The sequence below is a fragment of the Exophiala aquamarina genome, assembly GCF_000709125.1.
Source record: "Exophiala aquamarina CBS 119918 chromosome Unknown aczIA-supercont1.3, whole genome shotgun sequence".
Taxonomy (NCBI): Eukaryota; Fungi; Ascomycota; class Eurotiomycetes; order Chaetothyriales; family Herpotrichiellaceae; genus Exophiala; species Exophiala aquamarina.
The window spans coordinates 3327118-3340368 of NW_013550585.1; the positions used below are offsets into that span (position 1 = coordinate 3327118).

General features: G+C 51.4%; 5 protein-coding genes across 5 annotated transcripts; 4 read left to right on the plus strand and 1 right to left on the minus strand.

Annotated features, from left to right (window-relative positions):
- Positions 1-137: 137 nt before the first annotated feature.
- Positions 138-1404, plus strand: A1O9_04770 (uncharacterized protein; the record flags this gene model as incomplete). Its single annotated transcript, XM_013407058.1, has 3 exons — positions 138-749; positions 836-1234; positions 1333-1404. The coding sequence occupies 3 exons, from the start codon at positions 138-140 to the stop codon at positions 1402-1404; spliced, it is 1083 nt and encodes a 360-aa protein (XP_013262512.1).
- An 839-nt stretch (positions 1405-2243) lies between these two features.
- Positions 2244-3638, plus strand: A1O9_04771 (uncharacterized protein; the record flags this gene model as incomplete). Its single annotated transcript, XM_013407059.1, has 2 exons — positions 2244-3004; positions 3089-3638. The coding sequence occupies 2 exons, from the start codon at positions 2244-2246 to the stop codon at positions 3636-3638; spliced, it is 1311 nt and encodes a 436-aa protein (XP_013262513.1).
- An 882-nt stretch (positions 3639-4520) lies between these two features.
- A1O9_04772 (uncharacterized protein) lies at positions 4521-6457 on the minus strand (the record flags this gene model as incomplete). Its single annotated transcript, XM_013407060.1, has 3 exons — positions 4521-5154; positions 5216-6045; positions 6101-6457. The coding sequence occupies 3 exons, from the start codon at positions 6455-6457 to the stop codon at positions 4521-4523; spliced, it is 1821 nt and encodes a 606-aa protein (XP_013262514.1).
- Positions 6458-8396: 1939 nt separating this feature from the next.
- A1O9_04773 (uncharacterized protein) lies at positions 8397-9224 on the plus strand (the record flags this gene model as incomplete). The annotated part of the gene is made up of 1 exon (XM_013407061.1): positions 8397-9224. The coding sequence occupies one exon, from the start codon at positions 8397-8399 to the stop codon at positions 9222-9224; it is 828 nt and encodes a 275-aa protein (XP_013262515.1).
- Positions 9225-10931: 1707 nt separating this feature from the next.
- On the plus strand, positions 10932-12374 carry A1O9_04774 (acyl-CoA desaturase; the record flags this gene model as incomplete). The annotated part of the gene is made up of 1 exon (XM_013407062.1): positions 10932-12374. The coding sequence occupies one exon, from the start codon at positions 10932-10934 to the stop codon at positions 12372-12374; it is 1443 nt and encodes a 480-aa protein (XP_013262516.1).
- Between the last annotated feature and the right edge of the window lie 877 nt (positions 12375-13251).

The window sequence follows — 13251 nt, forward strand, 5'->3', positions numbered from 1 at the left end:
TAGGCGCATTTGCTCGGAGGCTTTATGGAAGCTTTCGACATACGGTATCGAACTCAAAAAGGCCAATGAAGTACTTTCAAAACTTCCTGTCCTTTCTGCAAAGATTATTTTAATTCGAGACGGCACTAATCAGAGTCATGATGCGTGGCTGGACTTTTACCAGACGAGGCACTCCCTCTGCCGTCCTTAAGCTGCGTTCCGACTTGCCTAAACCAACGCCTGCGCAACTTCACGCCGACGAGGTTATCGTCAAAGTCTCACATGTGGCTATTGATCAAGGCGTAGCCGCTTTAATGGGCCTGTTCCCTCACCTGAACTCAAAGCCTTGGATTCCTGGACTAGACTTCTCCGGCGTCGTGGACGCCGTCGGGTCCAACGTCACCCATGTTCGACCTGGTGACATGGTATTTGGGAGCCCCAATCCGAAGGCAAATCCATTGTGGGGTCGCAAGTACAACGGAACGATTGTCGAGTATGCTATCTTGCCAGCAGGTCTTGTTGTACGCAAGCCTCCCAATATCTCGATTGAGGCCGCTTCGACGTTGGCATGCAATGGGTGCACCGCTGTTCAATTCATAGAATTGGCGGGCATGAAAAGAGGCGACCGAGTTTTGATTACTGGTGCATCTGGCGGTCTTGGTACGCTGATGATACAGGCTGTGCGAGCGGCTGTTGGAGATGAGGGCACGATTGTCGGCACGTGTTCCGTGGCCAACGAGGAACTGGTCAAGAAGCTGGGCGCCAATGAAGTAAGCAGATCTCAATGAAGGACACCTAGTGGCCCCGACTACTGGTTTAATCTTGCTTGCTGACGTTGGGGTTTTTCTTCGAAAAGGTCATCGACTACAGAGCTCATCCGGTATTACACGAGCATCTGAGAACCAAGTATTCTACAGACCCATTCAATTCCATCATCGACATTGCCGGCAATGATGAACTCCTCTACGATAAGAGCCCCGGCTACATGAAGCCGGATGGGGTGTTCATCCTCGGCGGCAAAATGAGCGTAACACACGGCGGCGGCAGCGTTGGTTTTCTCAGCATTCTGGGATTTGCGCTCAACTTCACTTTGAAAACATGCCGGCCTCTTCTTCTTGGAGGAACCCCTCGCAAGGGATTGTTTCACTCCGCGAACATCACACCGGACTCCATCAGGAAGACGGCCGCGCTGGTGGAAGCTGGACACCTGACGGGTACGATAGACACCGAATATGCGATGGAGGACGCTCTCAAGGTGAGGAAACTACGATTCCCTTTTTCTTCTTCTTTTTTCTTAACCGAGGCGCACCCCTCAAATCACAGAATCAGTACTAATCGCTCATGGGGAAATAGGCCTTTGAAGCCGTAGCCAGAGGTAGAGCGAGAGGAAAATATCTCATCCGCGTGCAAGACGTTCCGAATTGATCATTGTCACAATCTGAGTCTAGGTCAGCATCACGATTACCTTGTTTTCGAGCAATTTAATTTCTGTGCATGGACGGAGCTTGGGCCTCATACATACAGCGAATGTGTTAAAACGCCATCTACCCTAGCTATCTGCATTTTACAGAACGTACTTCTTCAAGCGAAGCTACAGATCGTTCGCAGTGCTTCCATAACCTGTCATTCCGGCACTTGCGCTGTCGATGTTTTGGTACTATTTTGGTACTGTATTTTCAAGGGTCTCGAACAGTGCGCCTTAGCCGCCACGAGCTGACCATGTTGAACTTCCCCCTTCTTCCTCCACAAGGCCCCTGTATGATGACAAAATGGACATAAGCTCATATGATGGGCGCTTCCTTCGTTATCAGCCTGGTCACCGACCCCTGGCGCTTGCCAAGCCCCCGGCACACCGAGAACGATATTGGCGGGTCTGGGCGTTATCCCCCTTCTTCGCCTTCTTTATTCGCGAACCTGCGCCCATTGAACGCACGGTACGCATGTATCTATATCTGCGGTGTTGTCCAAGCATACGTGCACATACATAAGTCTTGATGACGTGATACCACAAGTACCGACTGCAAGCCAACTTCTATCAGGCCCCTATTGAGGACCAAAGCACAGGGGCGCATCGACTGTGAAATCCCCCTCTCGGTTCGCTGAGTGTTTCAGCGTCCCAATCTGGACGTCAGCCACGTCCTCACGTCGTAGAGTCCCTCATGACCTTCTAACTATCAGAAAGTTTCCTTCCTTGTATTAATTTGACAAAAATTTAGAACAATTTAAAATTTTTGCTCTCGAGCTGTTTTTGCCCATCTAACAACATGAAGCTGGGTGTGATCTCGTTCCGCGTTTTGTCGCTGTTTGTTTCTCTGGTTGCCGCTGATAGTGGCAGCGAGGTCGACGCGCCGGCTTCGCAGGACGAATTCGACACCACGTCAAGCGAGACAATAATCAAACCAGAAGACATCATCATCGAATCTGCTTCTTCGCAAGAAGACCAAGGGCAGGAGACTTCAGACTCGTATTTTCCATGGACGCACAAACCCATCTGCGGGGAAGCGCTGAGTGAGTCGGGAGATCAGTTCTGCATATACACAAATGCGTCCTTTAGTAACGGGCGGGGCATATCTATTCTCACGACTGTTGCTGTTGCGGAAGAGTTCGCTGCCCTGCCGCTGTTTCAAGATGCTACAGCGCTGTCCTCCAAGGGGATCAACGTCGATACGGCCGCTGATGAAAGGCCGTGGTACACGGCTGCCCTTCCAGGGAAGGGAATAGGCATGCTTGCTTCTCGGCCACTGCAGCGCGGCGATCTGATTACCGCGTACACGCCTTCGCTTCTTGCACATGTTGGTGACTCGCTCTTCACGGAGGAGAGGGAGAGATTACTCAGATTAGGCCTTGATCAGCTCCCATCGACGAGCAGAGAAGCATATCTCGCCCTTGCCAAATTCTACGATGAGCCGGACGTGGTCGCTCAGGATGTTCTGAAGGCGAATGGATTCGATATGCAAGTCGGTGGCTTGAAGCACGGGGCCGTGTTTCCGGAGGCCTCGAGATACAACCATGCCTGTGGGCCGAAGTATGTCCTTCAGATTTTCTGTCCTCTCATCTTGTTTTATCGACTTACTATTTCGACCGTTTGATCGAAGCTAACCTTCAACAGCGCGCAATATTTCTTTTCTGCCGATTTATTAACACACTACGTCCATGCGGTGCGGCCGATTGGGAAGGACGAGGAAATCACCATCTCCTACGCACCACCTCTGCGCCTTCACGCTGAACGCCAGGAGTATTTCCAGTCCGTCTTCCGATTCAAATGTGCCTGTCCACGCTGCTCGCCGGGCTCCCACAGTAAGGAACGAACCATAGAAGACTCCGACAGAGCTACCCAGGAAATCATCAACTTGCAATACCAACTCTCTCAGTGGACGCCCGGCTCGACCGCGACCGTCAAGAAAGCCGAACAGCTCGTCAACCTATACAAAGCCGAGGGCCTTGAAGGGTTTATGGACCTCGCGTACGGACATGCTGCGCTTACGTATAATGGTGTCGGCAGCGCAAGAGGTGCGAAAAAGTATGCGAATCTGGCGGTTGAGGCGACGCGATTGAAGTATGGGTTTGATGCTGTTGGGCTGCAGAAGGCCGGCGAGTGGGAGAAATTCGCGAGTGATCCGATGAGCCATGCGACCTGGAGGAAGAGGAAGACGACATAAAGAAGTATTTGACTTCATGACCGATATTATCTGAACGGCGCTGTTTGTCCGAGCTTCCTTCCAGATCTTCAAACTACCCAAGAAGCCTGGAAGAGTCTTGGACCGCGCGGGCCGGTCAGCCGCGATCGATGGAGAAAACAATGGCCCTTGTAACTCGGTTCAGAAGAGTTGAAGGGTGATTCTAGACGTCCGCGAACAATAGAGGTTTTCGCTTGAGGTTGGGAGCGCCTTGTGTGTGGGAGCAGTCTGCTCGGACGCGGGAGTGATCGACAATCTGGGCCTAAGCCTTCGCGCAACGATTCATGTCAAGCACCACTGGCAATGGACAGAGGCGGGACTCGTCATCGAAGAAAGTGCCTCGAGCAGGGAAGCCATGAATTGCGCTGTTAGATTTCTTCCATGGATATCTGATCAGCTGGAGGAATGGCCAAAGGTGGTGTGGGTATGGCACAGATAGAGAATTCCTAGGCGCCCTATGCCCCCTTTGCTTTGGATATTGGGAGGTCAAATTTTGTTAGAAAGGTCGAGTGAGTAGCATTATGGCTTACCCCTTCTGTTAGGGAAGGGGGAGAGACATGCCTACAAGAATGCCAGAGTACATGTGTGCAACCCAACACTGTTTAGATTCCATATCTCACCCATTCTAATCTGCTAGGCGCACACTGGGCAATTCCTATATGAAAAGATACGACTAGGACTGTGAACAGCACTGGCTCCAATGGAGAGAACGCGCATCGAAAGACGAGTCATATCAGCAGGATATGTAGGGTTCTGCTTCAAAGTCCGCAGCAGTGAAAATTGTCATGAGGGACTTCCGTTCTTGCGTTCTTGGAAACGTGACCGTAGTTTGACTGAACCCGCAGCCTTTTGGGCTACCTCCCGCTACAATGTAACTTGGGTTTGAGCCTTACCCTTGTCAAGGCCGAGTTCTTGGATAAAGATATCCGCAGCTTTTTCTCCAACCACAAAGGCGGTGTTGCCAGTATTCGCGCCCACATTCTCAGGAGGCACACTCAAGTCAGCAAGCTTAAGTCCTTTCACGCCATAAACGTTCAAATCTCTGTCCACCACGCCCTTGTTTTCTCTCGGCGCCATCTTGCAAGTCCCCAGCGAATGCCAAGTTGTAGACAGGATCTCACGGACTTTCTGATCAATCGCCTTGTCGTCCTCTGCTGAGTACTCGATGCGCGAGTTATCATCGGTCGTGACAGGCCCGTCGGCCCTTTCGATGATGGCGGCTTTGGATCCTGCGGGGAAACGAGGGTGGTTGGGTGCCAGCTCGCCGCGGAAGATGGGCATGCGTCGCCACATCTCGCGAGTCACCTTGTACGCCCAGATGTGTTTCTTTACGTCCACGTCTCCTGGATCGGTAAGCCAGCCGGTGTTGAAGTCGACCGGGTCGGACATGGCCGGGCCTGTGATGTGGACATGGCCGCGAGAGTACGGGTACGCCGTCCAATTTGCCATTGAGACATACTCGGCGTCGTCTGGAAGAATGGAATGATCACCGTAGTAGCTAAGGCCTGTGAGCATTGATTGGAAGACAAGGGTGGTCATAATCTCAAAGGGCAGCTCACCAACAATACAAAGCAAGAATCATGAGAGGCCTATCAGGAGCGTCCTTGAAGTCACGGTCCCAAGCTTTCTTGAACTCTGGTCCGAGGGCCTCAACTTCAGCTTCAGTCGGGCGGAACTTGCCCTGAGCATCCATTGCGTTCGTGCCGAGAAGCTCATCAGAGTTTTTGATAGCCTCGTCGATATTAACCCGGCCGTCCTGGTAGCCATTGATAGTCTCGCGCGGGGTGAGATTTGTTCGATAAGCCCACAAGGAGAGGTGATGATCCTGATAGTCGTTTCCGACGCCGGGAAGGTCTTCAACTACGGGAATTCCCGCGGCCTGCAGGACTTTAGAATCACCAACGCCCGACCGCTCAAGGATACCTGGTGTGGCAATGGCCCCGGCCGAAAGGACTACCAACTTACGGGCCCTGACCGTGCGTCGAGCGGTGTATGCAGTGGACAGAAACTCAGGGTTAGCAAGGTATTTGGGGTTCGTTTGGTACTCGACCCCAACGGCTCGCTTGTTGTCGTCGAAGAGGACCTTCAAAACTTGTTTCTCCACCAGCACATGTAGGTTCGGATACTCTGTACCTTGCAGCTTGGGATGCAGGTATCGATGTGCGGAATCCTGACGTCGTCCATTTGGCCCAACGTACCGGTAGTAGCGCTCTATGGCATTGTTGGCGTCGAGGTTTTGCAGATCCTGCACCTCGGGGTAGCCGAGCTTCGCGGCCGCTTCGACAAAAGCATTCTCTGCCCGACCGCAGACGTGGGTGCCCTTGGAAATATTGACAGGGCCATCAAAGCCGTGTCGGTCTTTGTCACCCTTGCCATGGTAGGTCTCGAGCTGAGACGCAATTAGCAGTGGAATGGATATGTAAGGCCAGACCTAGTTGACGTACTTTGTTGAGGTATGGGAGCATCTCATCAGCAGACCACCCAGGCGTTTTCCATGAATCGAAGTCCGATCGCTGAGCCCGGGTATATACCATCCAGTTTATAGCAGACCCTCCACCCAGAGTGCCTCCAGATGGCACAATTGGGGATCGGTTAGCCAGCTTCGGTGCCTTCTTCGCTGGCCAGAAAAGCGTAATCTTGCTGCTGGGGAACAGATTTCGCGGATAGAGTGCTGGGTGGACAACTTCAGGCATGCCATAGCTGTTTGGGCCTTGCTCTATGACTAGGATGGACAAGTTGCGATCTGCCTCCGCTAGCCGTCCGGCTACGACACATCCCGCGAGGCCACCTAACGACGGCATTGTCAGTTGGAAAAGTTAGGGGCATGGATGTCTCCACGGAAGAATTACCTCCTGCAATCTATTTCCATTAGTACATGATGGTTTGACACGGTAGCGCTCACAATGCTTTCATAAATGCAAGATTAAGCCGAAATACTCACAATCACGTCCACCTCCTTGACTTCCTCTGGGAGTTTCGTGTATAGAGGCATACTGAGTTTGGGTTTATAATGATCCGTCTAGACCACTGTTAGTACCTCCACCAAGGAGCAAAAGCGGGCGTCCGGGCCGGGGCAGGTCGAAGTTATATATCGAAAAGGCCTTGCCGAAATCTAATGATTAACTGGTCTTGGAGTCACCCCCTCACTCTCGTTTCAACGGAAGCTTGCCGGTTAAAGTAGAATCATGTGTGCGTATAGAACCATGCAATCCCATAAGTGGAGAAGGATGCAAGTGCTTGCGCGGCACAACCTCTAATCAATCCTTCATGATGCCCAACTGGATCCTCTTCGCCGAAAAGCTGGGGCATGAGAATCATCGCTGGAGCTTTTCAAGTTTCACGACTCACATCAGTCTTGGTTAGTTGGGTAAACGCTTCACTGGATACACGGCATTTGCGGGGACAGAGTGGACTGCAGTTCCGCTGCCGCAAAGCAGGATGAGCAAGAAGGAAATGTAGAAGACATCAAGCCCAGCTCCAACCCCGCATCAAGTTGAGAAGGAGAGGAGACAGAGCGCCTCTCCATAGAAAAATGAAGTGAGGAGACTTGGAAACCTGATGCTGTAGTCATGATAGTCAAATGCGGTCATATTCCTCATCCTCCCAACCAGGTTCAGACTAGTGGCCATGGACAATCTTGGGGACACGGAGGAAGTGCGGAGTTTTGGAGTGAAGATCTGGGGATTCCCAGGCCATGACCCTCAATTGTAGCGGCCAGTGGCCACATACGGTGACATACACGGCCACATACCTTGCTGGAGTGGATTATGTACAGATGGCGCTGGTGGGGGGTGAGGAGTACACACACACTTGGGTGTCCAGACACGGCGCACGCGGCTTGCTAAGACTCGGTGTGAAGATGGTAGAAGGGATCTTTTGGTATGCAGCGATTCCAAGGCAGACCGTGGACACTTGCATGTGCTGGGCAACTGGCTTATTGATCAGAGAAGCAAATCTTCGAAGTCTCTTCCGATTTGTGCTGTCTCAATGTTCAACGGTCACAAAGCGGTTTTGTTTTGGGTTGAATGGTTGGCGCTGTGGTGGATAACATAGGCCTCGACCTCGCCGAGGTTTAGCGCTGCAACCTCGACCGTGCATTTGCCGTCGCTATTTGACGCGTCAGCTCAGCCGCTGGCTTTCATTGTATTTGTTTCGGTCTTTGTTGGAGATGGCTTTTGAGACAACTTCATCCAACAAGGGCTTCAAGGTCGCTCACAACTCGGGCCACACCATAAATGGCTAGGATCTTTCCTAGCGCCCTTTTGTTGCGGGCTTGTCTCCAGCTCGCTCAAGTTCACGAAACTTTCGGTTGCTCTCATCCTTTATCCCGTCAAGTTTATGCCTGAGTAGAAGTCGGACTATGGTAGCACGACACATACAACAAAATACCATGCAACCTCTGTTAGAATAAAGAGCATGCTAGAAAGGATCAAGCGGACCAATATTCATTGGCCTTCATAGAGGTTCGTGAAGCAACCAAGAACGGTTTAAGCTACATCAGGTTAGAACAATCGCTGCATGAGTTAAGGTAGGATTAATCGGTTTTGACCCCCGGTTTGCAGTTTGAAGCCTGAGCCATCTACCAACATGAGTTCATCTATTATCTGGGAAGATTTGCTAAATACCTCCAGGGCTTCCTCAAAGAAATCACAGGGACGGTGGACGCCTCCGAGGGTTTTCGTCGAGGCTTGCGGTGTCCAGGTGTAAGATCTCCTTGAAAAGGGCGGTGTCATAGTGGAAATGCATCTTTCGGATATTATTTACCTATGGAACGATGGCTTGGAAACAGCCAGTCTTGAGATTGCCACCATAGTGCAGTCGACTGTGTCCACGTCCCCAATGCGCATGCTTCGATACGGCGCGATACCGCCGGACGAGTTTCTGGCTTGGCTGACAAGGGGCATTCGAGCAGATCTGGAGGAAGAAGCGACGCATCCAAGGATAAGGTGGATTGACTCTAAGATTGGAGACCGCAACGTGGTTCGCTGTGAGAGTCTAGTTATCAAAGATCATGATTTAAAGTCGTTGCAGGTCCCGAACGGGACACAGCAGAAGGATGAACTGGGCCGCATTGTGGCCCATGCCGCATTCTTGTACCATCCCCCTGTTGAGAGTCGGGCCCACGGTGCAGAAGGACAACAGAAAATGGGGAAGGATCTGAATCCCTTGCCAGCGTCGGGTCATCGAGAACTACAGCATCACTTTAACATGGCCGTTGAGAGTGCGCTGAGAGCACACTTTGGTGGGATGCACTGCTTCGAGGTCAGAGAACTTAATGTGCTTGCACCTGATTACTGGCGAAAGGGGATCGCAAGCAAACTCCTCAACTGGATCATCGCAAAGGCGGACCAAAAGAACATTCCAATTGTCCTCGCTGCAACACCCCCTGGCTATCCTCTCTACCTGAAGCATGGATTTGTGGAGGTTGAAGACGAGAACAAAATTGTTGAGTGCGACATGAGCGAATGGGGAGGGACAGGTATTCACAGACATGTGCTTATGATCAGAGAACCGAAGTCAACAAATACAGAGGCCGCTGATCCGGGAGGGAGTCATGCTGCATGCTGAGCTCCATTCAGTAACCTTCATACACGTCACGGTCCAGTTGAGCTTCCAGGCTTATCACGGGCCCTCTCAAGGTGGCCAATGAGCGGCTTCACTCCAGACGCCTGGGAAAGCGGTCCCGTTCATTGGTCTTTCGATATCATGACAGTCGAGGTGTGCCGTGCTGAGGTCGCCAGGCATGTGTTCAGTATCCTGAGACTTGACTGCTAGCATGCAGGAAGGATTTTGCACTGAACCTGATTTCTGAGTGTACGAGTACGTGCATCACGGAGAGTGGACCATTTCCATCAGAGCATGCAGAGGAACACCTCGTTCAACAGAATGTCACATGACTTCTCCCGCCAATATCCATTGTGCAAGGGAAAGACTGTCTATGACATGGCAATAAGTCCCACATAAGACATGAGGACAGAGTGTAGGATCAGCTGGTTCTTGTTATCAGTCAGATGATGACGTTTTAAGCGCAAGGCTCCCATGTCCTGAAGGTGCGTCTCAACGTTTTGCTGAGTGGCTCTGCGGAACCATGGCGTCATCTCTTCTGCTTATACAGCCTCGGCGAGTTGCACATGTCGTTGAAATAAAGTAGGAATAGGTTCTTGTCATGTGAGAAAGGCCGGCGAAGGGGATAAAGAGGGATTCGAGCAGAGAGGCCAAATCTTCCGGATGACCAACATGGAGTACCAGATGCCGCCTGGATGAAAGGAGATGGGGTGTGCCATATCCCTGAACATCCCCTGGCTTGCGAGGTGTGGCTGTGAGCCTTGTGAGCGTGTGATACGGTGCGGTACGAGAAACGAGATACGATGCCCGTTTTCGGTTTAGAGGCCCAACAACTTTTGGACTTGCGGCTCCCGCCGTCCAGGTGCCAGGCGTCAGCTCGGACCTCCAACCCCGAAGATCTCAACGTTCGCCCAGCACTTTGTTGGGGCTATACCTGTCTAGTGTTATTGGAGTTTGGTGAAAACATACTGAGTTCTGCTGGAACTGCCAGGTGTAGGCAGAATTCTGCGGAATGTGAGCGATTTGCTGAGCAGTGGCATCCGAGACTGAAATGGATTTACGCTCCAAACATCACATCCTCGGTGCTGACCATCACTGACCAGAGTGTCGGAAAAGCAAAGGGGGTGGAATGACTAGCAATCATCGGTCTGGGGGATTCAGGGTCTCTGCCTAACCGGCTTCTAGCCTCTTCTAGCGCAAGGCACGAAGACAATCCAGCGAATCAGCAACACATTATGTGTCTTGGCAGCGCTTAGCGTATTTGCTCCCCATTGAAACGCGTCCTAGTGACGTTCACTTCCCCAACAAAATTTATTTCGAATACTTCCGATTGCCTCATACAGGATCTTCAAACTCTGGCCTGACCTGACAAGATGAAAAAAAACTGGCGCCTTTGAATCGCGGCACATAGTCGGTCGTTTGACAGCACACAGCAGTGGTCCGATAACCACTCAGTGTCCACAGATCTGGCTTCTAGCCTCGGTTGCTCACCGTCCTTTGGCTAGCATTCGCCCCGTCTCCTTCCTTTTAACATCACGGCCCTTGCTGCCTTCCCCACAGCCCAACTCAACATATCTCAAACCGTGACCAAGCTTGGCCCCTTCATATATACCTGATCTCAGGTCGCTTTTACATTCTTTCTTGGTCTCCATCCCCTACTCTGTTACCATTCTCTCCTTGTGGGCTGCAGTTGATAATTTTATCTTCAACATGCCTTCCTCTCAACCCACTGCTGGTCACCTGGCTGTCAAGCCAGAGTACCTCTCCTCCCAGCCCTCTCCAATGGCCAAATCGTCCGAGCCAAACCGAAACTCGAAATATGACTCCAAGAAAGTCCACATCACAGAAACCCCTATGACCAAGTCGAACTGGTATAAGCATGTCAACTGGCTCAATGTCACCTTGATTGTTGGCATCCCTATCTACGGCTGTATCCAAGCCTTCTGGACTCCGTTACACCTTAAGACCGCCGTCTGGGCCATTGCATATTACTTTGCCACTGGTTTGGGAATTACCGCCGGATATCACAGACTTTGGGCACATACCTCCTACTCCGCAACTCTTCCTCTGCGAATCTTCTTGGCCGCAGTTGGTGGTGGTGCAGTTGAAGGCTCAATTCGATGGTGGTCACGAGACCACCGAGCTCACCATCGTTACACCGATACCGACAAGGATCCCTACTCTGTTCGAAAGGGTCTGCTCTACTCGCACATTGGCTGGATGGTCATGAAGCAAAATCCAAAGAGAATTGGCCGAACCGATATCTCCGACCTCAACGAAGATCCCGTTGTGATCTGGCAACACAAGCATTATCTCAAGGTCGTTCTTTTCATGGGACTCATCATGCCCACTCTTGTTGCTGGCCTTGGGTGGGGTGACTGGATGGGTGGTTTCATCTATGCGGGCATCCTCCGAATCTTCTTCGTCCAACAAGCCACTTTCTGTGTCAATTCTCTGGCCCATTGGCTCGGTGATCAGCCATTTGATGACCGCAATTCACCTCGTGACCATGTGATCACCGCTTTTGTCACTCTTGGAGAGGGATATCACAACTTCCACCACGAATTTCCCTCAGACTACCGAAATGCCATCGAGTGGCACCAATATGACCCTACCAAATGGTCAATCTGGACCTGGAAACAACTCGGTTTAGCTTATGATCTGAAGCAATTTCGCAGCAACGAAATTGAGAAGGGTCGTCTCCAGCAACTCCAGAAGAAGCTCGATCAAAAGAGATCCAGATTGGATTGGGGCGTTCCTCTCGATCAACTTCCTGTCATGGAATGGGATGACTACGTTGATCAAGCCAAGAACGGACGTGGCCTCGTTGCGGTTGCCGGCATTGTTCATGATGTGACCGACTTCATCAAGGATCATCCAGGCGGCAAGGCCATGATCAACTCCGCGCTGGGCAAGGACGCGACTGCCATGTTCAATGGCGGTGTCTACATGCACAGCAACGCCGCCCACAATCTCTTGTCGACCATGAGAGTGGGTGTCATCCGTGGTGGATGCGAAGTGGAGATCTGGAAGCGATCACAAGCGGAGGCCAAAGGTGAGGTTCCCAGGGACAGTTCTGGAGAGCGCATCGTGCGAGCTGGCTATCAGCCTACCAAGGTTCTCCAGAACGTGGCCACTGCTGGTGCTGCGTAAATGTCGGATATGTTGATATGAGCATGAAACTTATATTCCAGCGACTGTATAGTGTTTGGCGTTTGGATGGTCGTCGTCAGGGAAAGATTCGCAGAGTATGGTAATTCTTCATTCGAACATGGAAGTGGATAGCATGATATCCCCAGCAGGCCTCTTATGATCTTAGCCGTAGTGGGCTTGCTTAGCTTAGAAAGCATGAGAAAATACCCAATCATTCATTGCGCATCAACTATTCAAATTTCTCCTGTGTGATACTGCTCTCTGGTTCATTCTGTCATTCGGACCTTGGCACTAACTCCTGTTCTTTCGAGGCCAAGCCAATTGCGTGTCCTATTATGCAGGCATGCAATGGCACGGCGGGGTATGGAGTACGTTGGTGTAGTTCAAGCTGTCTACGAGTAGCTAACCTGTACGGGGCACGGGGCACGAGCTACGGAAGACTGTCTGGCACTGGCCTCTGGACTCTGGACTCTTGTACCTTCTGACCGGCCCGGGATAACTCCGCTCGGTATTGTTGTGCAGTGTCGCATGGAGTGCTCCAGTTACCGATCCTCCGCTTTATTACTTAGCATGTTTATTCATTTGTTCTCAAAACGCATCCAAACGCATCCATCGCCTTCCAAGGCTGACTTAACAGGAAACCCGCCTTGCAACTTGTATTGCGGCTCCCTCCTTTCGCTTACGTTGCTTTGCCTGACAATCCCACTGCTCTTTTGCCGACAATGCTCCTCAAACGAAATTCGGTTGTCACTTTTTCAATTGCCATCCCCGTCTTCAGTCCCACCTTTCGTCATTCCTTTTCTAATCCCTGGGTCGCTCCTTGATTCTCTCAACTTCCATTGATTTGGTTGTGAAAGGTAGCAACGACCTTTCCGCA